Below are 27,942 nucleotides of genomic sequence, written 5' to 3' on the forward strand. Positions count from 1 at the left end.
TATCCCTTACAATTCTCTCTAAGACTTTGCCCACAACAGAAGTGAGACTCACCGGCCTATAGTTACTAGGGTTATCCCTACTCCCCTGCTTGAACAGGGAACCACATTTGCTATCCTCCAGTCTTCTGGCACTATTCCTGTAGACGACGAGTACATAAAAATCAAGGCCAATGGCTCTGCAATCTCCTCCCTTGCTTCCCAGAGAATCCTAGGATAAATGCCATCAGGTCCAGGGGACTTATCTATTTTCACCCTTTCCAGAATTTCCAACACCTCTTCCCTACATACTTCAAAGCCGTCCATTCTAATTAATTGTGACTCAGTATTCACATCGGCAACAATGTCCTGTTCCTGAGTGAATACTTACGAAAAGTATTCATTCAGTGTCTCCCCAATCTCTTCAGCCTCCACACGCAACTTCCCACTACTATCCTTGACTGGACCTATTCCTACCCTAGTCATTCTTTTATTCCTGACATACCTATAGAAAGCCTTTGGGTTTTCCCTAATCCTACCAACTAAGGACTTTTCATGTCTCCTCCTTGCTGCTCTTAGCTCTCTCTTCAGATCCTTCCTGGCTACCTTATAACTCTCAATCACCCCAATTGAACCTTCACGCCTCATCTTTACATAGGCCGCCCTCTTCCCTTTAACAAGGGATTCCAATTCCTTATTAAACCACGGCTCCCTCACACGACCTTTTCCTCCCTGCCTGACAGGTACATACTTATCAAGGACACTCAATAGTTGCTCCTTGAACAAGCTCCCCATATCAATTGCGCCCTTGCTTGAAGCCTACTTTTCCAAGCCACGCATCCTAAGTCGTGCCTCACCGCATCATAATTTCCCTGCCCCCAGCTATAACTCTTGCCCTGCAGTGCACACTTATCCCTCTCCATCACTAGAGTAAAAATCACCGAATTGTGGTCACTGTCCCCAAAGTGCTCACCTACCTCCAATTCTAAAACCTGGTCTGGTTCGTTACCCAGAACCAAATCCAGTATGGCCTCATCTCTTGTTGGCCTGTCTACATATTGTCAGGAAACCCTCCTGCACACATTGGACAAACACCGACCCATCTAACGAACTCGAGCTATAGCTTTCCCAATCAATATCAGGAAAGTTAAAGTCCCCCATAACAACCACCCTATTACTTTCACTCTTCTCCTGAATCATCCTCGCAATCCTTTCTTCTACGTTTCTAGGACTATTAGGAGGCCTGTAGAAAACTCCTAACAGGGTGACCTCACCTTTCCTATTCCTAACCTCAGCCCAAACTACCTCAGATGGCGAGTCTTCATCCATCGTCCTTTCCACCGCTGTAATACGATCTTTGACAAGTAATGCCACACCTCCCCCTCTTTTACTCCCACTTCTGACCCTACTAAAACATTCAAACCCTGGAACCTGCAACAGCCAATCCTGTCCCTGTTCTACCCATGTCTCCGTAATAGCCACAACATCGAAATCCCAGGTACCAACCCACGCTGCAAGTTCACCTACCTTATTTCGTATACTTCTTGCATTGAAGTATACACCCCCCCCCCCCCCCCCCCCCCACCCCAAGAGCACTAGCAAACCTCCCCCCAAGGATACTGGTGCCCCTCAGGTTCAGGTGTAGACCATCCTGTTTATAGAGGTCCCACCTTCCCCAGAAAGAACCCCAGTTATCCAGATACCGGAATCCCTCCCTCCTGCACCATCCCTGTAGCCACGCATTTAACTGTTCTCTCTCCCTATTCCTCGACTCTCTATCACGTGGCACGGGTAACAAACCAGAGACAACAACTCTGTTTGTTCTAACTCTGAGCTTCCAACCTAGCTCCCTGAAAGCCTGCCTAACATCCTCTGCCCTCCTCCTACCTATGTCGTTGGTGCCAATGTGGACCACGACTTCGGGCTGCTCCCCCTCCCCCTTAGAACCCGGAAAACACGATCAGAGACGTCACGTACCCTTGCACCTGGGAGGCAACATACCAAACGTGAGTCTCTCTCGCTCCCACAAAACTGCCTATCTGTGCCCCGAACTATCGAGTCCCCAATAACTATTGCTCTGCTCTTCTCCACCCTTCCCTAGTTGAGAGGAGAACTGACAAGCCCAGCATGTAAACAGACTGCATGAAAAATGACCTCTCTTAAAATGGTATCTGTGATGCAGAAATTCCCAACAAGGAGAAAAAAAGACACAGGAAAATCCAAAGACAAGAACCTACAGCTGCCTGGTTTTGAGATAAGAAATGTTGTTTTGTAAATCTTAATTGGGAGTTTTATTGGGTTAGTATTATAGAAGGGAAGGTAAAAGATAGATTACAGAAAGAAATTGTAAATAGTGGTTAGTTAATTATCCTCTTATACTTTAAGAAATAAAGTTGTTAATTTTTACTTAGTTCTTGGCCACTCAAATGTTTACAGATTACTGCGTGGGATAAATCTCTTGGGTTGCTGGTTTTAATTTAAGCAGGTGGGTTTATCCTGTGTTGTAACTGTTGGGGCTAAGGTTTGTGATTTGAACTGGTTTAAACAGTTTTGAATAGATTTGGGGGTATGAAAACTCCCAGCAGACTTAAACACTTGCAGGTTAATGTCCTCATTTTAAATAAAATGCAGGTGAGACAATTTGTTTAATTTTGGTGACTTGTGCTTGATTAAATTAAAAGTGAGAGAAATAGCTCTTAAAATTGCTAAAGAGGCTCTGGGATTTGAAGATGATTCTCGAATTTGCCAAGAAAGTTTAGAAGGAAAGCAAAAGACCATAGTTTTAAAATTAACAAGTTAAGTTTGTGTTTAACCAAGGACAAAAGTAAAGCTGAAATGATAAAGGGATTACTCAAACACTTAGGTGTGTCAGAGAAAATGCCAAATGCAGTAGAGGTAGAAAACCTTGAATTAAAATTAAGGAAAATTGAGTTAGATGATAAACAGAGGGAGAGAGAAAGGAAAAGAGAAAGAGAAGTTGAACTTGAGAGGTTGTGACTTAGTCAGCAAAGTCAAGTTAATAGGATGGAGATTAAAAGAGAAGGTAGTGATAGAGATAGATATATATATATGTCAAAACTCTGCCACATTTTGAGAAAGATGTTGAAGCTTTTTTTATTTCATTTGAAACATTAGCAAGGTAGATGGAGTGGTCTGATGATTTATGGGTAAAGCTAGTTCAGACTAAATTGGAAGGAAGAGCTAGTGAGGTATTTGCTGCATTGTCAGATGAGGTGTCAAGAGATTATGAAGAGGTTAAACAGGCTATTTGAAGTGCTTATGAATTGGTGCCAGAAGCATATAGACAGCGGTTCAGGAACACAAAGAAGGAACCAGGTCAGACTTAGGTTGAGTTTGAAAGAATTAAACATCATCACTTTGATGGATGAGTGCATGCTTTGAAAATAGATAGCACATTTGAGAGATTATTCTGCTGGAGGAGTTTAAAACTCACATGGAAGAACAGGAAGTGAGAAGGGCAGCAGAACTAGCAGATGAGTACATCGTGGTGCATAAGACAAGCTTCCAGTCAGAATTTCGTCCTGTAAAGGTTAGAAGTTGGGAGAAGGGAAGATCCTACACTGGTCTACCAAGAGTAGAGAGCATTGGTAAGATTTTACCACACGATAAAAAAGAAGCCCAAGAGGGTGGAAAGGAGGTGAAAGGCCTTAAGTGTTTCCACTGTGGGAAAGTGGGACACGTAAAGTCACAGTGCAGGCCGTTAAAGAAAGGCACTGTGGGAAATGATGTGATAAAAGAAATGCTGGTGGCATTAGTGAAGGTAGTAAAGGAAACCCCAAGAAAAGTGGAGGAGCTGCAGGACAGTGCACAGCCTAGGTAGGGGCTGGTTATGGAGTTAGTACCTGATCTCTACAAAGAATTTCCCTGTGTAAAGTGTACTCAGAAAGAACAGGGGGAGAAGGACAAGATGTTATAATTTTGAGAGATACAGGATCTAACCAGTTGCTGATGAGCAAATATGTCCTCTTTCTGATCTGTTACCTGAGCAGGTGATAATTTGTGGGACAGATGGCCAGAATTTTAGCATTCCCCTATGTAAGATCAGGTTGGAGTGCCAACTTAAGACTGGGCAGTTACAGTGGTGTGATTGACAGAGTGTCAGTTCCAAGAATTACAGTTTGTTCTTGGGAATCATTTGGCAGGATCCAAGGTGGGAGTGACAACTCTTATTGTGGAGAAGGCCAAGAAACTGAGGAGTGTAACACTATTTTTATTTCAGATCTGCAGTATTTTACTCATTTAAAACACTATTGAACCTTTTCTCCAGTCAAGAACACTTTGCTGCAAGTCTGTCTGACATGTGACAGAAGAGAATGAATACGGGAGTAGGCTAGTAGGTGTGTGCACTCTGGGGTTATCTACAAAATTCTGAAAGACCTGCAGCCACAATAAGTACACTTAACAGCCTTCATTAAACAGTAGGAGTTATGAAGCATTTCATGATCGTCAGAGTTTTTTTCCCTTTTAAATGTAACAAATGTGTAAGTGAAATTTCTGATATAGAATTGGGGCATTTTGGATTGTGTTTTTAGCGTATCATGCAGCCAATGGTGTTTTGCACATTGCTACGATTGGATACAGATCTGCTGATACTTTTTGCCAAAATGTAATTTAGCATTTATTCATATAAGTCTGCTGCTCCCTTGATGTTATCTGAAACACATTTGCTGAAATTAGAAAGATGGCATGTCAGTAGGTGTAAATGGTAGACAATTTACAAATACAATACATACCCAACTCCATGGATCACAAGCCCAACAAAAAAGATCACAAAAAGATGATGAGTGTACCAGAAAACCTCAAAGTATGATCTCCTGATAATTTCTGTTGATGTTGTTATCATCAGTATCAGAGCAAGAGTGATGGCAATACCACTCAGTCCAGCCAGGGTTGTGAATGCTACTTTAGTGGGATTCTGGAAAGGAAACATAATAAGTTTGTAAACAATGTAGAAAAAAAACCCCAACACCTTGACCGATCATTAAAATGAAAGAGAAACTTGAATGTTTCAGGAAGTGTAATAACAGAACATGAAAACACGGTGAGCAAGAAATTGAGCTCAGTCCAACCATTGATTTGGGCATGAAGAAGGCTGCTAGGGTTCTACAATGACACCTTTTGTCTGCATGGATATTTTTCACATGAATACTCAATGCATCATGGCAAAGGTGTTGGCATATAGTGAATATTTACTGCGGTTCTTCACAGCAAGGAGATCTTTGTTAATCAACTTTATAGAGTCTGTTTCTATGCTGTATGACTCTAAGAATCTATGACTCTATGACTCATATAACATGGTAACAGAACATTCGGTCTAGCTCATCTGTGCAGATCAAGTTTCCCAAACTAAACTAGTCCCATTTGGCAGCACTTGGCCCATATCCCTCTAAGCCTTTCCTATTCATGCGCCCATCCAAATGTCTTTTAAATGTTGTAACTGTTCCTGAATCTACCACTTTCTCTGGCAGTTCATTCCACACATGAACCAACCTCCAAATGAAAATTTTGCCCCTCAGTTCCTTTTTAAATCTTTACTGCCTCATCTTGAAAATATGCTACTTGATTTTGGACTCCCACAGTCTAGGAAAAAGAATTTTTCTATTCACTTTATCTAAGCCAGTTATGATTTTATAAACCACGACAAGGACACTGTCCACCTCATTACATTCCAGTGAAAGATGTCAAACCCTATCCAGCCTTTCCTTAACTGCCTTGGAGGAAATTCACAATATGTTTACTAGTTTGATACCCCTGGAATAAGTATGTTTCACAAGGAGGGGATGTAATGGTTGGACTTTGTTCTGCTGAACTTTAGGAGACTGAGGTGTGATCCAATGTGATAAGATCCTGAATTGTGCTACAAATTGGATGTAGATAAGTTGTTTCCTGTTGTCAATCAATCCAGAACTAGGGAGCATCATTTTGAAATGTGGTGCCTTTGTTTTAGGACAGAGAAAGGAGGATTTTTTCTTTTGAAAGGCGTGACTTTGGAACTCTCTGACTCAGAAGACAGTAGAGGTAAGATTCTTAAAGTTTTTTTAAGACAGAGGAGAAAAGATTCATATTGGCAAAGGAATCATGGGTTATCAGGATGGATAGGGCAACAGAGTTCAAAACATAAAACATATCATTCATGATCTTCTTCAACGGCAGAACCATGTCGAAGGGCTGAATGGTTTACTTCTCCTATTTTAGATGTTCATTTGTTCAGTGATCTTGGCCAAAACATCTTCAGCTGTTTTGGCCTATCGTAAAGTCTGAAGTGGGGAAGTTCACTGATGCTGACACCAATCGCAGCTCCTCAGATATGAAAGCAGTCTGTGTCCAAATGCAGCAAGACCTGGGCAACATTCAGGCTTGGGCTATAAGTGGTAAATATCACTCGCACCACACAAGTACCAGGTGATGGTCATCTCCAACAAGATAGAATCTAAAAGCTCTAGTCAGGTGTGCATTGGAATACTTGAATGGACCCAGTTCCAACAACAAGAAATTGGACACTGTGCAGGGCAAAAAAGCCTGTTGATTGGCATCCCATCTGAGTTTCAACATTCATTCCCTCCATCACTGCTGTACAGCATATAACATTTACAAGATTCACAGCACTAACTCACCAAAGCTGATCTGACAGCACCTTCCAAACCCATGACATTTATCACCTAGGACAAGGGCAGCAGATGCATGGAAACTGCACTGCAAGTTATATTTCAAACCACATAGCATCCAACTTGAAAGTACAATGCCATACCTTCACTTGCTCGATCAAAGTCCTATGTTATCCGCCATAGGTGTACCAGCACCAGATGGAACACAGCAGTTTGTGAAGACAGCTAACCACTGGCTTCTCCATGGAAATTAGGGATGGTAATAAATGTGTGCCTAGTCAACAATGTCCACACATCAGGAATAAGTATAGAAGATGTAAAATGTAGATTGTGGGAAATCCTATCATACTTTTTTAAATTAGTGCAACTATAACAATGTTTGCAATTTAGCCACAATGTATAATGACTTCATTAGATATCAAAAGGAAGTTACAGGTTACCGTGTTTGGGTCTCGAATTGGATTCAGATAGCTTTCATCATTTCCAAGTTTAGACAAAACATTGTTAAGTGTTCCATTTTCATATCCTTGGCTTGTCATAAATCGTTCAAAGTTGAACAGATGTGCAATGATGTGAATGGCTATAAAGGAAGTGATGGAGCATCCATTATAACCTTGTTAAAATGCAGCAATATGTAGGTGATAACCAAAACTGCTTGAATTACTTTATCGTTCAAAGAAGTTGTGTACTAAAATATGGCCAATAGAATCAACTTAAATCATGCTTCTGAATCTGAGAAAAATTATATCAGTTAATTTTTAATCATAGTCAGCATGACACGGTCTGATCCCTTGTGGTCTAGGATGCATTGTACTAATCTTTTTAAGATAAAGTATTACTGCTATAGATTTGTATTAATAGGTATTTTACAACAATGTCATGGTCATATTCCCAACTCTTCTTAAGGTTGACCTTAAACTTGTTATATTTGAGAAAAATATTATCCTCTCCCATTTTTAATGATATCACTCCTTTTAGAATCCCCTAAAGGATCTGAAGAAATAGTAAAGAGAGACTATGATTATGTCTAATAAAAGAGAAATAGTGCACATGCTGGAAATCTGAAAGAAAAACAGAACTGCAGGAAAACCTCAGTAGTATCTGTGAAGAGGGAAACCAAATGTATGACCCCTATATGAATGAAGAATTTGAAAGAGGGCGGGAGAGATCAATAACAGCTGAAGCACCTTCCAGGGCCAGAGTCCTGGTGAACCTAATAATAGGCATCACTGACGTGCTTTAGTTTCCTTTCCCACCAGGCAACTGGTCAAACGAACAACCTGAAGGAGCACCAGGTGTAAATACATGCAGTCTGGGATCTTAACGAACAATGCCCAGACTTTGGGATGTCATATGGCAGGAGGGAGAGGTTGTTAATGAGGTCATCAATTTGAGGCCAATAGTTCAGGTTGATGGGCTTTTAACAGAATAGCTTCTCTTTTTAACATTGCACTAATGCCTACATGCTCACTTCTACTTATGCCACTGAGTGATTCAATTACTAGCTTTAATAATGTCAATTATTTAGGTTAGCATACAGGGACACTTTCACTGATATTGCCTCTCCAAAATTTACCCAAAATCAGGATAAAACCCTATAAATCTGGAAAGGTCATTATTGCCATAAGACAATCATGATGATATTCATGTTTTGTACAGAGGTGACTTTACCCACAAACAGACCACATGCATACAGACAGTGCTTTCAAGTACTGGCAGTACTGAATTAATTTCCAGAGGGGAATCAGTGAAGTACTTGTAGTACTGTACTCTGGCGTAAAGTATTTGAATAGTTACAACATTGCTTGATTATATCCAAAGGTTTCTGATTTTTGAATATTTTTGCTTTTAATCCCCCCCCCAAAAATTAACTTTTCTAGTCCATTTTATTTGATTTCTTGAATTCAGGAAATAAATTACAATAATGTAAGAAAACTGTTTTAAGTTACCTGTATGGAGGGCAATCATGTAAGCTACCAGCTTATGGAAGGAAATATTTCGGTCCAGTTGTCTTCGGCAGCACTTTAAATTAAAACAGATGTTACAAGACACTGTGACAGATGAGTGTTTAAACAGATTGCATTAGCCTAGGTGATGGCAGTAGAGTAATTTCAAGCTCAAATAAATAGCATCAAACGCTGGGTCTTAGTTTTTCCCAATGATTCTTGTTGAGTTTCCTGTTATTCTGTTGATAAATGATTATGCCTCAAATAGGAATGAGCTCTGACAAATTATCAAGCAGCACACATTTATAATTTTTGCTTGCAGCTTTAGCCACTTCTAACAATATAAACCTAGCAGTACAGCAGAGATCTTGTGTTTTTTTTTTATTATTCCACGAGCCTAAGCAATGCCTTGAATTTTCTTGGCAATAGCAAACGACAAATACCAGACTTATATAAAATTTTCTCTTCTCCACTAACTGCAGATTTTACTCTGGAATTTGTGTAACTAGAGAGACACTTTAGTAAAGAGCTCTTTACAGGGTATCTGAGATTTACTATGCCATTAAGGATATCTTTCTTTTCAATGGGCAAACCTGAATTACTTCTGAGAGTACTGCATATCCATCATTGTTGATAAAGCAATTTATTGTCATTCCATGTATTTCAAAGCCAAATCTCTTGGTGAGATACTGGCAAATTGCTTGCTTATTTTCATCACTTTCTTATTTTACATTTTACTTTTATTCAGATATGTGTAAGAATATTCAGCATCTACCTTTGTAATACAATGAGAAGCCTGTGAATATCTTGTTTACCCCTCGGTTCAGCACCAACACTATGATCAGGATTTAAAATGGCAGTCAGGGCTTTCCTTTCTCTCTCGTTCATGCCACCTGCAATGTTAATCTTGGGTGGCACAGTGGTTCAGTGCTTAGTACTATGACCTCAAATTTCCAGGTGCGTGTGTCCTCCCATACTCCAAGGTGACTTGACCATGTTAAATTGCCCATCATGCGCAGGAATGTGTAGGCTGGTTGGGTTGGGCCATGGCAGATGTGGGGATTTGAGAGGGATCTGGGTGGGATGCTCTTCAGAGGGTGGTGCAGTGTTGATGGGCTGAATGGTATCTTTCTGCACTGTAGGGATTCTGTGATTAAGGTGGTGATCTTCTGGCTGCAATTCTCAAACTTTTTTTATTTTTAAAAACAAACTGGAATCAAACATGCATGATCAGAAATTGCTGGAAAAATTCAGTAGGTCTGGCTGCATCTGTGCAGAAACATCAGGATTAACATTTCAGTTCCAGTGACCCTTCCCAGACCCTTTGCGTCACTAGATCTTATTTCTTCCCACAGATGCTACCAGATCTGCTGAGCTTTTCCCATAATTTGTGTGTTTTGTTTCTGATTTCCAGCATCCACATGTGCTGCACCATTTCAAAATGTGCACAATAGAAAACCATCTCAATAATTCTGTAGATACTTCCTAACCAATCTGTTCAGCAATGTGATGACCCACCTCTGAAGCAGATGGGGCTTTATACTAACGCCTCCTGAATCAGAGATAGGGAAACTACCACTGCACCATAAGTCTGCATTGGTGTTCCCTTCTATATAACTCACTTAGTTTCATCCCACTCATCTATTTACTTTCAATATCCCATCAAATTCACCTCTTTCAAACAGTTAGCCAATCTCTTATTGAAATCAGCTTACAATTTCAACTTTTAATTTCCTCTTTAGTTGTTTACAAACTGCCCTTGAATAATCTGTGATTTGGGTGGGGATATTGTTCAATATTAAATGGGTGATTGAAAAAAGAAGCTAATGCATTTCTATTGTGGTACAGCAATTGAATTTCAAATCGTTAATAGCCTCACAGCTCAAGGGTCCCAGGTTCGATTCCAGCCTTGGGCAACTATCTGTGTGGAGTTTGCACATTCTCGCCGTGAATGGGTTTCCTCTGGGTGCTCAGGTTTCCTCCCACAGTGCAAAGGTGTGCAGGTCAGATGAATTGGTCATAGTGTTGGAAGTATTAGTCGAAGGGAAATGGGTCTGGGTGGGTTACTCTGCGAAGGGTCGGTGTGGACTGGTTGGGCCGAAGGGCCTGTTTCCACATTGTAGGAAATCTAATCTAAATATTAGAACAGAAATAATCCACAACAGCAACTTGGTGATTTTGTACTATGAATTGTGCCTTGGCTGATGCAGCAGATGTTAAATATTGAAAAGGGTAAAAGAGCATGCACATTTCATACAATCAGATTTATTTGAATTCTTACCCCACATGATCCTCTCAGGAATGACAAAAGATTTCGGCATACAGGAAGGAGGATCAGCATGCAGTTGAAATTCAAGCATGCAGCCGGGGCTCTAGCCCAGGCCAGAGCAGACTACAGAAATATAAAAAACACACATGAGCAACAGTGCATTTGCAGAAGAGAAATTACCATCTAAAATAGCATCAAGGCAAACTTACTCCAAGAAGCTCTCGCGTGTAGTAAAACTTGTTCCCAGCCTCGTACACGTTAAAGTAATTCACAAAGAGAAACGCATTTATTCCAAGCCACACCAGCTGCAAATAAAAAGTAAACTCAGCATTCAGTTTAAAAAGGTAGGCTGAAATCTACTGATGACCATAAAAGCATTGCCATATGTAGAAATTGCTGGAAAAGCTCAGCAGGTCTGGCAGAGTCAGTGGAGAGAGATCAGTTAACATTTTGGATCCTTCCTCAGAACTCCTTTGAAGATGAGTATGTAGAGTATATTCAGGATATTTCCCACTTCTGAGGAAGGGTCACTAGACCCGAAACATTAACTCTGATTTCTCTCCACAGATGCTGCCAGACCTGCTGAGCTTTTCCAGCAATTTCTATTTTTATCAGCATCTGCAGGCCTTTTGGTTTTTATAAAACTATTCATTTTTTTTGTCAGGAAAAACCCATCTGGGTCACTAATGACGTTTATCCTTACCTGGTCTGGCCGACATGTGGCTCCAGAACCACAGCAATGTTGCTAACTCTGGACTGTCCTCTGAAATGGCCTAGCAAGCCACTCACTTCAAGAGCAGCAGGGGCAGGCAATAAATGCTGGCTAGCCACGAGTAAATTTTAAAAAGAATCTCTATTTTTATTGCAATCTCTTCTTTCGTTATTTTGCTGATATTAAGGACTTTACTCCTCTGGAAGCTTCTAATTCATCCTCCTACATCAAATATCCTGTTCCTTTCATTGTCACAGGTACAGACTGGGACTAAACAAATTGTACATTAAACATCTTGATAGAGCAGAGTACAGAAACTCAGGAAAGGGGGATCATATGCTTATAAGAGATCCTGTCAAATCTCCATTCTGTTTAAACTGATGGAGGAAGCTTGAGCTGGGCTGTGCTACACTCTTGTGAAATCCCCTGAACTGAGTTTTCCTGAAAGCACTTGTTCCAGGCGATAATAGATGCTCAGACAACAATGCAGAGAAAGATTTAACTCATCATGTAGACATTCAGACTTATTTGTCCTCCCCAAATCTAACTCATTGCTCCCTAGAACTTTGGAACCATAATAGAAATAAAGTCAATAAAGGGGAAGTAAAATAACTTTTTGCTAACATTTAGAAAACCCTTGTTTTCTGTCAAGTGCAGAGCTGGAGCGAGTGGTAATTGTATTACATTTTCACTGAGCAATTTATTTTTTAAACTGTCCAGCACATGTAAAACAAAATGTAAGGACCGAAACAATAAAAAGGAAATCTGTTTCTTATAGAAATGATCGTCATATTGAAATGTAAGCAATATTTCTTGTCTTCAGCTCAGTAAGGCCAGTTATGATTTTGACATTCTAAGGGAAATTCTAGGAAAATAAATGTGGGTTCTTTAGCTTCTCAATCTAATCTGCCATTCAATGAGATCATTCCTTCTCTGTATCTCAACATCTACTGATTTTGATTCCACACAGCTTTATGCCTCTGCCTAACTAAATAACGTAAGAATATAAGACATGAGAGGAAGAATAAGACATCCAGCTGCTCAAGCCTGCCCTGACATTCTATAAAACAATGGCTGTTCTACTGAAGCCTCAACTCCTCTTTCATGCCAGTTCCTCACAATTCGCGACTTTGAGACGTTTCAAAAACCTATCCAGCTCCTCTTTAAGTATTTTTAGTGGTCTAGCCTCCACAACTCTGGGGTACAGGCTTCCAGGCATTCATTCCCCACTGACGACATTCCTTCATCTCATAAGAATGTCTCTTATTATATAACTATGTCCCCTATTTTGTGACTCCCAGCTAGTGGAAACATCTGATCAATATTATCCTGTCAAGTTGTCTCAAAATCTCATGTTTCAACAAGATCATCTCCTATTCTTCTAAACTCTAATTTATAATGGCCTAATCTGTTTAGCTGTTGGTGATAAGTCAACCTCTTTTTCCCAGAATTAAGCCTAATATGTCTTTTGAGCTGCTTTCAATGCTAGTAAATTATTTCTTAATTACACAGACCAAAACTGTACACAGTACTCCAGGTACAACCTCACCAACATTGTCAGTTGTAAAAATTCTCTTTATATTTAAACTACAACCCCCTAAAGTCAATCAATTTCCAAATTCTAGACTTTCCATGAAAAACTCTTTGCTGTCATTCTTATTTTAAGGCTAGGTCAAGAGAGGAAATAGTTTCCTTCACCTCAAACAAATTAACTTTCTATACTCAATGTACTATAGGCCTAGTTGATGCAACTTGTCCTCAGGTTTAACCTTTGCAGAACACATTCTGTAATCTTATCAACTTTCATATACAAAAAGATATTTCCCTTGAACCAAAACTTGACCATATGCACAAAGTAACAAGGATAACAAGTCCATAGATGAAGAGAATTTGCTTTCAGAGCTGTGCTATTCATTGGAAGTAGGATGGATAGCACTAAAATTTCCTGATGTATCCAAAGAGAACCCATGCTGATAAGTTATATAATTCAGGCTGAAAACTATGAAGGAAATTACTTGGAAGTAAGATTGATATAAGCAAGAACAGATACAAGAAGTTCAATTAAATTACTATACTTTCTTTGTACATTGCATAATGTCAATTTCGATTGGTATTTGCTATTCAGACATATAACAGACAGCAAGGCAGGAAAAGACAGTGATGAATCTGGATTGCTAAGCTGGAATATAACAAGTCTTGACTTAATTTTACTTCAAGTAAGCATATAGATTGGTAAGATATTTTCTTTCATTAAATCCCAGGGTTTCGGCTCGCTTTGGACAAGGAAGAGTAGCAATTGGAATTAAAATGCATAATTGGAGGTGAGTCAATTTCTGTGGTGAGACCTGTTATGAAGGTGTAGAAATGTACTGTACCTTTAAGAGAGTGAAGACTTAGCAAGTACACAGTGCTGGAGAATTTACAATGTAACATTTGGTCCAGCAGCTAGCACTGGCTGAGTTGCTATGAGACAAATAAACAAATTCGAATTTGGCCAATTAGTTTAAATTATACCCCAAAATACCAACTTCCAATCAAGTTTGAATTTAATATCTTGACTATAGTAAAAACTAATCCGATGAAACAATCCGATGCTTTGGGAGTCCAAGACCAGGAAAAATTGAACAATTGAGGGGAGAACTGCCAAGCCACCAGCATATACCGACTGCCCGAAACACAGCTCTCTAAAAGGTACGATTATACATTAATGACCCATGAAACAGAAGTCCCTAAAAAGAAAATCTACAGGAAGATACAAATGGAAGATTTGACAGCTGCCTGGTTTTGAAATTTGAATTTTTGGTAAATCTTACACGGGAATTTTATCGGACTATTATTACAGAAGGGAAAGTAAAAGATAGGTTAGAGAAAGGAGTTGTAAATAGTTAATTATTCTCTCATGCTTTAAGAAATAGTGGTTAATTTTTACTTTAAGAAATAGTGGTTAATTTTTACTTTAAATAGGTCTTGGCCTTTTGAATTTTCACAGATTACTGCACGAGATAAATCTTTTCTGTGTTGCTAGTTTAAATTAAGTGTGGGGGTGGGAGGGGGAAGGTGTTGTAACAGTTGTCTGGGAATTGAACTCGGGACCTCGAGTAACACCTGGACCAGATAAGTTACAATCAAAGCTTAGTATTTGTACTAATTTTGTGGCAGTTTATCAAATGTCCTTTGGAAATCCATAAACTCTATTTCAATCTGTTTGCCCTCACTAAGAAACTCATAAATTTAGTTAAACACAGTTAATATCTCACACAGATTAAACTGCAATGGAATAATAGGCTACATTTAAAGAAGAGATGTCTTGGGTACAGTTGAAGTTCATTTACACAATGGGGAAAAGTAATATAAGCAAAACCAGATGTCTTTCATCAAAGATGATAAGATGAAGCAGGAAAAGAGTGCATATGTCAGATTTATAATATAATTATAAATCAACCTCTCTTAGAAAGGAAGAGGTCAAGTGAAGAAAATAAGAGGCAAAGTTTGAGAATGAGAAGAAACTGTTAACTAATCTAGAAGTCTGACTGAGTCAAAAAATTAGTAAGAAGAGGAGTGATGCTCATTAGAGATCCAAGGAGGATTTACACAGGGAGGAAAATGACATGGTTGAGATAGTAACTGAGTACTTTGTATCAATCGTCACCAAGCCTGATGTCTGGTGAAAAAGGTGACACTTAAGGCTCTGGATGGATAAAAAAATTGATAAAGAGGAGGGATTCTAAATATTGACTGTGCCTAAAGTTGATAGGACACCAGGACCAAATGGGAAGCACAGAGGGATACTAATGAAAGTAAAGGAAGAAATTGCAGATGCCCTGGTAACAACCTTCCAATCCTTCTTGGTGGTGCCAGAGAACTGGAGAATCACAAATATTGCATCTTTGCCTAAAAAGTCATGGGAAGATAAATCAATCAACAAGACATCAGTTGGTAGAGAAATTTGTATAGATGAGAAATAAAAACAAAGCCCTGGAGACACTCAGAAGATCTGGTAGCATCTATGTAGAAACAACAGTTAATGTTTCAAGTTCTTCAGTACTCATTTAAACCTCAGTTTGAACTCAGATGCAGCCAGTAATGCTGAGTGTTTTTCAGATTTCCAGTAACAGCAGTATTTTGCTTTGAATTGTATCAAAGAGAATGTTGCACAAAATCAAGTGTGAGTAACACTTGATAAAGATATTTGATAAAGTGCTACATAAAAAGCTTGACAGTAAATTGAATTTTTGAAATTAAAAGGGAAAGTGGAAACATGGATCCAGTGTTCGTTGACTGAAAAGAAATCAAGTAGTTGTGAATGGTTAGTTTTCAAACCAGAGAAAGGAAGTGGGATTCCCCAGGAATTGATATTAGAACTGCCATTTTCCTTGATATAATGACTAGAAATTGGGTGCACAAAGCAGAATTTCAAAATTTGTAGATGATACAAAACTTGGAAATAACTGCATGGAGGAGAGTAGTGGACTTGCCGAGGTCCGTGGCCTCAAAGTTCTGGGGGTTGGTGATGGGAAAGGGAAAATTAGTGTTGTTGAAAGTAATAGTGATTTTAAAGAGTCATAAAGTATCCAAAGACTTATAAATAGAGGCACAGCATACAAATCAAGGCAGGTATGATGAGCCTTAAGACTGGATTTATCTGAGTATTTTGTACAATTCTAGTTATTATATTTCGGGAATGATATAAATGCTTCAGCAAGGGTGCAGGAAAAGATTTACTTGAATTATTCCATGGCTATGGGACTTCAGTTATGTGGATAGGTTGGAAATGTTATTTTTAGAGAATAGAAAGATGAGAGGAGATTTGATAGTTGCTCAAAATCACAAGGACTCTAACTAGGATAAGCTAAAGAAAATGGTTCCTGTAGGAGGAAAGGTCAAGAAGGATGTAGGAGGAATAGTCCAAGAATCGATGGTAATATGAATATTCTTAGCACTAGAAATAGTGTTTGAATCAGGTGAAGTTGGTTATACACATTTACTCCATAAGTAATGTTGGATATCATTCTAAGTTACCCTCGGAAGGAATTGTTGCATTTTTTCTTTTAATGTGAGTTACAAGACAGAGGGTGGTGGTGGAGGGTTGTTTTTCAGACTGGAGGCCTGTGACCAGTGGAGTGCCACAAGGATCGGTGCTGGGTCTTCTACTTTTTGTCATTTACATAAATGATTTGGATGTGAGCAAAAGAGGTACAGTTAGTAAATTTGCAGATGACACCAAAATTGGAGGTGTAATGGACAGCGAAGAAGGTTACCTCAGACTACAACAGGATCTTGACCAAATGGGTCAATGGGCTGAGAAGTGGAAGATGGAGTTTAATTCAGATAAATGCGAGGTGCTGCATTTTGGGAAAGTAAATCTTAGCAGGACTTATACACTTAATGGTAAGGTCCTAGGGAGTGTTCCTGAACAAAGAGACCTTGGAGTGCAGGTTCATAGCTCCTTGATAATGGAGTCGCAGGTAGATAGGATAGTGAAGAAGGCATTTGGTATACTTTCTTTTATTGGTCAGAGTATTGAGTACAGGAGTTGGGAGGTCATGTTGTGGCTGTACAAGACATTGGTTAGGCCACTGTTGGAATATTGCATGCAATTCTGGTCTCCTTCCTATCAGAAGGATGTTGTGAAAGGGGTCAGAAAGATTTACAAGGATGTTGCCAGGGTTGGAGGATTTGAGCTATAGGGAGAGGCTGAACAGGCTGGGGCTGTTTTCCCTGGAGCATCAGAGGCTGAGGGGTGAACTTATAGAGGTTTACAAATTTATGAGGAGCATGGATAGGATAAATAGGCAAAGTCTTTTCCCTGGGGTCGGGGAGTCCAGAACAAGAGGGCATAGGTTTAGGGTGTGAGGGGAAAGATATAAAAGAGACCTATGGGGCAACTTTTTCACAGAGGGTGGTACATGTGTGGAATGAGCTGCCAGAGGAAGTGGTGGAGGCTGGTACAATTGCAACACTTAAAAGACATTTGGATGGGTATATGAATAGGAAGGGTTTGGAGGGATATGGGCCAGATGCTGGCAGGTGGGACTATATTGGGTTTGGATATCTGCTCGGCATGGACAAGTTGGACTGAAGGGTCTGTTTCCATGCTGTACATCTGACTCTACTGACACTTTGTTAACAGTTCTGTTCCAAGGCATGAATGTATATGGTGGGTTGGAAATTATTTGGTCTTTGCTTGGTGTGTTCTCACTAGCAACTTTTCAATAAGTGACTTGTTTTGCTACAATGACTGCATTGTTGGCAAATGTCTTCACTGATGTAGTATTTTGGAACCACATCTGTGACAATGTATTATAGCATTTGATTGCTTAGTATTTTGAGTTGATGTTGTTGCACTCAGTTTATTGGTCAAATGAGAGGTCTGCCTTCTCTGGTCTTGTGCTTTAAGTTGACATGTAGAATGTTCTAAATTAAATTAAACTGTTGCTGTGTCATGTTTCTTTTCTAGACCATGATTCCACCTCTATTTGGGCTGGTCTTCTAGAATTAGATCTATTTTCAACAGAAGTTCAGTGACTGAGAGGCCACTCTTGTAAATTTCCTAAGCTGCACGGTCTGATTGCTTCATTTATATATACCATTTGCAGACTTTTCTGGAAGTTGATACCTGCCACTGAAGCATAATTTCACTCATGTCTTGTTTGTTCTGTTGTTTCTGTAACACATGATGTGATGTTTTTAGAGAACTGACTAACCTGTTCTTCATTTGATTTGGTGCCCAATTCTGAAGCTACTTAATATTTAGGAATTGTGTTTTCCACATTTGCCAATTTGCTAATCTGTCAAATGGATTCAATAGCTTGAATTTTTCAGTTGGAAAGATCTATATGGACATATTTTGTTACGTTGTTTGATCATTCGTAGGCATCTGAAGTTGTTGATTATCTTTGTGATGTGCATAATGGTTTTTAAAATTTTTAGCTTTTAGTGCACTAATTTGTTGCCTTGTATTCTTTGTTCATTAAAGCTGTTGTTGAATCATTGTTGTAAGTCTAAAACTGAAAGCTGTCAAAGTTTCTGCTGTTCTAACTGCTGTTTTCAAAATAAAACTTGGTTTTCCATTTCCAAAATGCCATCTTCTTAGAGATGAATAAAGATATTCCTTTTCCAAAATGGCTGAAGGATTTCCAAAGCTGACAATTTATGATAATCTTTCCAGCATCTGAGGTTTATTTCAGAGTTTGGTGGCATGTAGTCAGATTTGTGCATTTTTAATTCAATTTTTCAGTTTTATGATTTATATCAATAAAACTTCCAATTTGTTGAATAAAATTTGAATTTGTCATTCAAACAGTCAAAATCATAAAAAAACTCACTAACTTCACTGTTAGTGCCTTCACTGTACCTGAAGAATTACTTTATTTTCTGCTTTTGTCTTTTTCATCAATTTAATAGTTCAGAAATTTGATAACTCATTGTTAGAAATCTTAACCATGCACCTCAGCGGGTTTTCGGGTAGTAATGAACCAGATTAAATGACTAATCTCTCTCCTCTTTGTGAGTTCATGTACCTGTTGTAGTCTGCTCTGGTACAGAGTCTGAATTTTTTCATTCTGGTGTGTTCTAATTTCTTCCACTCTGACCATTTATACTCTGTGAAGTACAGATATCAGTACGAGGTTGTTCCAGGGTCCTAAAATCCTTACACAATAAAATTCTCTTTGCCTAACTGTAAATGAAAATGCTATCTTGGTGGGGTGCTCGTTAGAGAGTTGATGTGGACTCTATGGGCCAAATGGCCTGCTTCAGTGCTGTACGGATTTTATGATTGAACCTAGCTAAGAACACCTGTCATAAATCATGCTTGAAATTCTCTTAGTCCCTGTACCATTGGGCTGGGCCTTGAATCCAGTACAAAGTCGTTAGAAAATTACTTCTGTTCTTAGAAATGTTTGCCTCCTATGCCCATTCCTGGCCTACTTCCAATGATAGAATACATAAACTTTTCCCTTTCAACAAATCATGCTCCAGATTGCTCACTATAGAGATTACACCATAAAGAGTAACTATAGGATAAGGTAGAAACATAGGCAGAAAATGAAGTGAACTACATAGTGTAACAAGTGATCCTGGTTGCTAGCCAAAAATGACAATGTCTACAACAAATAGTAAAAATTACTGCTGTCAGATGATTGGCAAATAATAAAATTAACCATTGTCATGATTTTTTCATTGGTACAGTTTTGCCCTGAGGAATACTAACAATGACAATGCAATGCAATGGAATAAGAGAAGGGAATTGGTGTGAATAAATTTCTCTTTTAATTCAGTACCAAAGAAGAGTCATTGGACTTGAAATGTTAACTCTGTTTGCCTGCTACGTTTCTCAAATATTTTCTATTTTAGTTCAGATTTCCAGCATTTGTGGTGTTTAACTTCCTCTTTGGTTTAAAATTAATGTTCAAGTCATCATAAGTAGAATGAGAGCAAAGATTAGTAAACCTTTTTTCTTTCTGTATTGCATTAACTTTTGCAAGTTTTGAATTTCCCTTTATTGAGCACATACATCTAAGTAATCACAACTCTGCATAAACTGTTTTGTAAAAGTTCACTTTGAATTTTTGATCAGAATAAAAAGATTAAAATGTTCCCTGTTTCAGTTCCTAACTTACACCAATCTGAATGAAATATACGTGTCTTGCAAGCATGTGCTATTAATAACAATTAATACAATTAATTTTGGTATACTTCAATAATCATATTGACTGAATAAAAATTTCTCCAGAATCTTCACCAATTTGGTAGAGGTGCTTATAAAACGTATTCTGACTTTTAAAAATATTAGCCTCTCAAGTCTTAAAAAAAATCATTTTGGGGATGTGGATGTCACCCGTAAGAGTGTCATTTATTGCACAATCCTAATTGTCCTGACAGGTCAGAGCGGGTTACCTTCCAATTAACAAATTCTTGAACTGACTAATTCAATACTTGCAGAGTTGTCCTCTTGTTAACATGTGCCTCATTACCTTCATTACTGATTCATTGTAAATTGGATATCTAATGCCTTTTGCCATTATATTACTGGACTAGAAATCCAACAATCTGAGCTAATAAATATATAGAATGAGAGTTTAATCTCATCGTGGTACCGTAATTTCAGAACTTTAATACAGTTAAAATCTTGGAAATAGAACATTTAACATGACCTGGAAGTGACTGGATTGCTGTAAGAATCTATTGTCTCTTAATATCCTCCAAGAGAAGGAACAACGCTGTGAAACAGTCTCATTTATATGCGACTCCAGTCCCACTCCATTACAGTTGATTCTCAGCAACTCTGAAGTAATTTTGAGAATGTACTTAATTGTATCAAAACCACTAACAAATGGAACAAGACAGGCTGGAACTGGTAACCCAATTTAACCCCTCAGGGCAATTAGGAGTGGAAAATATATGGTAGCATTAAGAATGACATCCTGGGATGATTTTTTTTTACAGAGTTGAGAGTCTAACTTTTTAAAAAGTTGGACTAATTCTTTTTAAGCACTTCTATTATCTGACTGAAGAGTAGAGAAATTTATTTGGTAAATATGGTCATGTGAAATCAATAGATTTGAAGTGTATTAAAATTAATTGTTCAAATTGTTGTTAATAACACAAGCCTCTAAGGTGTGTAATATACATATTTTCATACTTGAACCTAAACACTTAATCTTCATTATTTGCCTAAAGCACCATCAGAAAGTAAATTTTACTTCCAACTTATGAGCAATTTTAATACATTTTCCTGTGGTGATCTGTATTTTAATTTTTAAATTTTTATTTTCCAAAGAAATACAACTGAAAGCATAAGCATTTCAGATCTCTAAAATAGCAGACGCAAAATAACAAGATATAAATATAGCCTCAAAAAAATTAATCTGCAAAGTCTTCAGTTATAAATGTGTATTTTAATCAAACTATTTTGTTTATGAAGGCTTAAATTAGCCAATTAATATAACAAGAGGATTCAAGTAAAATGTGAAACACAGAACATTTCCACATTGCTTTTGCTTACAGAGTACTTACAATCACGAAGATGGAAACTCCCTCGTTCACCAGCCAGTTTCCCATTCTTGGAGAAACTATGAATTTACCAGCTCACAGATGTGAATTTAAGCAAACAAATAAGGAAGTGAGAATTTTGTTGATAGTTGTGCAACCTTTCTCGACTTATAGAATAAATTAAATGAATAAAATTAATTACATGGATATCCATGGATGCTAAAACCATTAAATATCATTTTTTCTTTGTTTTTCTTTTAAGGATGTGGGTATTATTGGATAGGCCATTATTTATTGCCCATTCTCAATTGTCCTTGAGAAGGGAGCTGTGTTCTTGAACTTTTGCAGCCCTTTGGGTGTAGATATCTCCATGCTGTTGTTGGATTTTGACAGTGAATGAATAGCAATATAGTTCCAAGTCAGGATGATGTGTGCCTTGGAGGTTTGCTGGCAGATGGTGCGGTTCCCATTTATCTTTTGCCTTTGTCCTTCTAGGTAGCAGAGGTCACTTGTCTAGAAAGTCCTGTCAGAGGAGACTTGGCAGAGGACAGGAAATGCAAATTTCTGTTAGGGATGTCAATTGTGACTCTGACCCCATGTAGGCTAAACTTGACATGAATCTCTTTCCATCTGTAAACTATTTGTGTGGGCTGCTTTACCAGTAGGAAATTCAAAGTTTTGATCCAGCAGATTTGTTTTCTATTCAACTCACTCATTCTTGTTTTTAGGACATATCTGGCCCATAATATGGGCATGGTATTCCACTTCAAGTGGAGGCAAAAAACTTGGTGGGTATGACAACATAATTGAATGAGTGTCCAAAAATAAGATGTTTGCGTCGGAGGGTTGCTCCTCAAAAGGCAAGTCGACCTTCCTGCAATCAAGTATAAAGAACCTCAACAGTATGCATTTGTGTCCCAAGAATTACACCAATTGCATTTCAGATTTGGTGGCTTAGCTCCAAAAGCAAGGCAGCAACTGTGGCTGAGAGCAGAAGATTGCACATCAGCTTGTGCCAAAGGGCATAGTTAATGTTTAAATAAAAGGAATACTTGTGGTTGAAAGGCATGGTGATATGTTACCTTCAGAGGTGCTGCATGTGCCTGTGCCAAGCACAACTTGAGGATGAAAAGCATGGGGTATGTGAACAGCAGAAGGGAGTCATGGTTAATCAGGGACATCATGTAAGGCCATGCAGGAGATTGGGCTATGTTGATCAGGAAGATAGATGGTGGATTAACTGGGAGGGTGGGGAGTGCCATAGAATCTGTCCATGGCATCCTCAAGGCTGCAGGCAGCTCTAATCTGGGACTTGTCTGATTGTATTGGCTAGCTGAGGGAAGGGCTATAGTAATAGGAAGAAACTGATTGTAATGGGGTGAGATGTGGTAGTCTAGCATACGGGTATCATCAAGGAAACGCAGTAACTGACTGTGACCTGCATTTAGGAAGGGGATTATGATTGTGAGAGGTTGTGATGAATAGTGACATAAAGGGCTCAAATGAAATGGGGATGGTGAAAGGTCATTGGGGAAATAGGGTTTGCGAGACAGTAGGGGAAATGCAAAATGAGGGTTTATTGTAGATCATAGGAGAGGCTGCAACTCACTGCAGTGAATACAAATTGTGAAGATTTGACACTTTGTACCATTGTTTTTCAGTTCAATGTGCTTTCAGTTTCAAGAAAGCTACTCACAAAGTGGAAGAGTATACTTCTCAATAACATTGGAGGGTTACACACCATGCTCTTAAGAAGTGAGTTTCTGAATTTTGACCTGGCGACAGTGAGGATCTTGTGTGGCTTGATCCCCTCCAGCATTTCATAATCGCCCCCAATCCAATGTCCGTTTCTCTCCTATCCCCTCTCTGCTGTCCCTCTCCATTATCAGTCTCCCATATTCCATCTTGCCTCTCTCTTGCCCATTTACTATCTTCCTACTGCGTCTTCTGTCCTTTTTTTCCCCTGCACTTTTCTCCTGGATGACACCCCTATCTTTCTTGCTTCTCCCTCTCTCCTCTCTCTTTCCCCATTCCTTTCTAACTCTTATGGTTCAGGCACAGAGCCATGAAAAGGTTGCAGTGGGTAGGGGCAATCATCTAATAGTTAGAACAGGTATGAGATGTAAGAATTTGGTCTGGGGTGGCCATGCAAACCTTTTTGTGTTTGTCCTTCAGAAAGAACAGCAGATACCATCAGGAAGTGGTCAAAAACCCATGAATTGCAATTGCATCCTTCACCTTGAGGTTGTTTCCACTGAGAACAATAGACCTCTCCTTGCACAAGGTTAGAGGGAAAGGAAGGAATGGTAATTCTGGTGCCTAGGCTATTCCTAGTTAATTACCTGCTTGACCAATCAGTGCTGTTGGTCTGGCAGTCCAATTTACAAAACTGCCAGTGAGCAGGAGCAATGGTTGTGGTCAGGCAGAAAGAGGAGATAGAGTTGTGCTGGACTTCATATGTTGTGGTTCCCTACCCCCTCATTCACCAGGCACCCTCTGAGACCCACCTTGTCGTTATCCTCGCCCCTCACAAAGGTTGTCCTGGTCCCAGGTACCGTGGTTCTCACCAAACTTTGCACAGCATGCGGGAGTTAAATATTACCTTTTGCTTTTAAATCAAGGATTGTCACCAAGCTAATTTTGTCCAAGTCAATTCACAAGTCAAAAAAAAGTAACTCCAGCCATTTCTCAAGTCCAAGTCACTGATTTGAGTCAACAACTCCAGACCATACATAGAGTTACATCCATAAACTAAAATCTTGTCACTTGTATAACCATTCCTGGGGTACAGCAATTTGCACTTAAGTGTGAATGGCCCCAAGAACACTCATTGCTAATATCTCTATATGCCCCTCCCTATCTCTGAAATCTCCTCCGTTCCACATCTGCATCTAATGTTCATTTAATTCTGATCTCTGGTGCATCCTTGTTTAAAATGGCTCCACAACTGTTGGTTTTACTTTCATTCGCCTCAATCCTACAGTCAGGACTTCCTCCTGCTGTAATATCTTCTTACAGGCTTGGTGTCAAATATTGCTTTCAAAAGTCCTTTTGAATTACTTTGAGACATTTTATTGCATTAAAAGTGCTACATTAATACTCATTACTATTGTTATGAGCATTAGAGAAATCGGTAGATCATAGAATGAGGAAGTTATTCATACTCAGTAATTTTTAAACTAAAAATAAACTGCTGTACAGTGATATTTAAAGACTATATGTTTATTTCAGATTCTTCAGAACAGTCTGTAAATTATAGTCCCATTAAAAAGGAATTGTTTTTTCCTCCAGATTTGTATTCGTTGTATGTGTGAACTATAATTTCCCATGTCAGCACAGTAAAGGTAAATATTAGTTTGAAATCATAATGTAGTGGGTAACTTGATCCACTCTCAACACTAAACTTGTGTGCAGAAACTACAGAACTGGAATAAAAGACTAAAAGTTGAACAGTTTATCTGAAGACAAGTCAGTTTCCCTTTTGGTGTATTGGTATAGTTACAGAGCCTGCTGTCATTGCAGTATCTGTATCAGTGCACTGCAGTGCCAATCACAGTAAATGAGATTAACATGACCAATTTAATACACAGGAAATTCAATTTATATTTTACTGAGATTAACTAACTTCTGCATATTGATGTAATTTTGTTTCACCCAGGTTAATTAATCAACCATCAAATGGTTAGCACACAGTTGTGTGAAAAACTATGACATTATGCCATTGTAAAAAGTACTGGGTATTTCACATTTCAAAATAATTTGCTATTCCTCATTTTGTATTTTGCACAATGTCAGAATTACTCCCATCACCTTAACTTAACATAATTAGCAAATTTCAAGGGAAGCCTAAATGAAAAATGATCATTCTACTCATATTGCAGAGAGAAAGACTAAGGGGCTCACTGCAATGAACATAAGCAGTGACTCATTCTTCCCCTCTTCTATTCAGTTCCTTTGCCTATTTTTGGGCCAAGGCTCTAACGCAGTTTTGTGTCAAGTGACCTGGTAGAACTCAAACAGAACATCATGGAATCATTGAAAGTCCATGACACAGAAAGAAGCCCCTTGATCAGTTGTGACTGCTATTTGAAAAATGAAACATCCAGCTTAATCCAACTTTCCACCATTTGATCCATATTCCTACAGGTTACAGCACTTGATGCATTTCCAGTCATCTTTTAAATGAATTGAGGGTTTCTCCCACTACTTCATTTCAGGTAATGAGTTTCAGACCACAACCAACCTTTTAATGACAAACATGTTCCCCAGTTCCTCTTTAATCTCTGCACCAATCACTGTACACCTGTGCCTCTGAGTCACTAATTTCTCTGCTAAGCGAAATAGGTCCTTCCCATCTGCTCTATCCAGACCCCTTAGAACTTTGTATACAATTAAATATCTTTGACCCAAGGAAAACAATTCCAGTGTGTCAAATCGTTCCTCATCGCTGTAGTTTCCTAGTCCTGGCAATATTATCTGAAAAGTCCTCTTTACCCTCTCTAAAGACATTCACTCTGCGGTTTTTGATAGCAAGAACAGATTGCAAGCTGGGAAAAGACACAGTATTTATGCTGAATCCAAAGACTGGGGGTAGGAGGTAAAGGGAAAACTGAGTGAATGGGTGGAGATGGAGCCTAAAGAGAATTGAAAAGGATAGGTAAACAAGGAGATTATGGATTAGCAGGTCAAGGCAAAACAAAAGCTGAATAAGTGATAATGAAGAGCTAAGAGCAGAAGAAAATGGGTTAGCTGTGCTGAATGTAACCCATATAATATGGTAATGAACGTAGGAGAACGTGAGAATGGGTGACTGTTTTAAAGGCAACCCATGTCATAACAGGGTGTGGGGTGGATAAAGAAACATGGGAGGATGGAATCAAGTTCTGAAGTTCTTGAACTCAATGTGCGTAAGAGGCTGCATGGTCCCTGAGTGGAAAGTGAGATGTTGTATGTTGAGTTTGTGCTGAGGCTCATTGGAACATTGCAGCAGGCCTGTGACAGTGAACTTGGGAGCATGGGATGGGTTCTTGCAGGAAGTGAGGATGTATATTGCTGGTAACTTCCGCATATAGGCATACACCTCATACTGGTACCAAAGTACAGCCAACTTCCTGTGACTCCCAAAGCTGTCAGTCAGCTGGGCTGAGTCAGGTTTGCTCTCCCCATAGCTACCTCTGCTTCTTTCATCTCTTCCTGGTAACTAGTGCCATTCTGTCATGAAGTGAATGGTGAAAATTAGACAGTATGGGCTTTCTGATCTCAAATTACAATTAAAGATGTACTTAAAGCAAGAAGATGTGAACATGTTACGATACAATGGGGTAGTATAGTCACATGTATGCATTTAAATATGATTGGATCATACAGTCATGTGTACTAACCCAGAATGTAGACAACGTGAACTTAGTTCCATAAAGACATGTGTAACCTTTTGATTAGCAATTATTATCTGTAGAAATAGTTGATTGGAAGTTTGTAATTGTGAGCTGAACACCATTTTTTGATATATACATCTCCCATGCATGCATGAATAAACATTTAAACCAAGAAACTGGATCGAGTCTGTTCTAAAGAGGGAGCACAGGATAAAATCCCTCTTTCACCCATTGCCATCCTTTCTAACTGTGTACGAGGACCAATTGGTGTGAATGTATCTGCGCTGGCAGAGGTTGTATAGAAATAAGTACTTCCCGCGAGTGCACACACTGTTGCAACTGCTTTCCATCCAATAAGGCTGACAGGTGAGAAAATTATGACCCATGACTGCTTCCCCGCTTGCAGAGCTGTCAGATAATGGTATCTCAAAGGGTGCTGAAATTCCTGCCCCATAAACACTATTAAAAAGTTGTTAAGAAGGAAATGAGAACACATGGGCTCAACAGGGATATAAGAACAACTTATAAGAGATTTTACCAAAAAAGGAGGAGGGAAGGAACAGCGAATATTGGCCCTTTAATGGCTAAGACAGTCAAAATTATCAAGGGGAATCAACAAACAACAGAGATATTGAATAAATTATTTTTGTTCTTTATGCCTGTCTGGTGACTTGTAGAAACTGACATAGGTACACAGAAAGGGTAATCAGACAGCTAATTAGAGTGAGGTACTTAATATAATTTAATAGTATCAGAGTAAAATTATTAAATACACTTAAAAAACCAAACACTCCAGGACATGTTGGTCTGCACCCCCTGGTTCAAAAGAAGTAGCTTCAGAGAGATTTGATGTATTTTCCACTTTATTTTTTTAAAGTGTTTATGATTTTCCAAAATTCCCTAGATTCTAGAATAACCTCAGGGGACTGGTGGTTAAAGAATAGCTTACTGTAGAAAGGCAAGAAAGAGAATACTGGGAAATGCAGATGTGATTTCCTGATATGGGTCATCAGGAAAGTACTAGAATCTCTTATTCAGGAAGTCT

The 27,942-nt window shown here is 38.8% G+C and overlaps 1 protein-coding gene across 3 annotated transcripts in view; it reads right to left on the reverse strand.

The window, feature by feature from the left end:
- The window catches only part of cybb (cytochrome b-245, beta polypeptide (chronic granulomatous disease)), a 47,118-nt gene extending 25,514 nt beyond the window's left edge, over positions 1-21,604 (reverse strand). For 2 of the 3 annotated variants that reach the window (XM_043700813.2, XM_087992850.1), the window contains exons 1-6: positions 21,547-21,604; positions 11,027-11,122; positions 10,830-10,940; positions 8,552-8,624; positions 7,043-7,182; positions 4,731-4,912 (exon numbers count right to left, since the gene is read on the reverse strand). In XM_043700813.2, the coding sequence (XP_043556748.2) occupies positions 4,731-4,912; positions 7,043-7,182; positions 8,552-8,624; positions 10,830-10,940; positions 11,027-11,122; positions 21,547-21,591 (647 nt within the window). In that variant the 5' untranslated portion in view covers positions 21,592-21,604. The remainder of the gene's footprint in view (positions 1-4,730; positions 4,913-7,042; positions 7,183-8,551; positions 8,625-10,829; positions 10,941-11,026; positions 11,123-21,546) is intronic. The other variant, XM_087992849.1, reaches the window with a different exon arrangement.
- Between the last annotated feature and the right edge of the window lie 6,338 nt (positions 21,605-27,942).

Source organism: Chiloscyllium plagiosum, unplaced genomic scaffold (assembly GCF_037043375.1).
Source record: "Chiloscyllium plagiosum isolate Xiang-an unplaced genomic scaffold, Cpla_swu_hap1 HiC_scaffold_12, whole genome shotgun sequence".
Classification (NCBI taxonomy): domain Eukaryota; kingdom Metazoa; phylum Chordata; class Chondrichthyes; order Orectolobiformes; family Hemiscylliidae; genus Chiloscyllium; species Chiloscyllium plagiosum.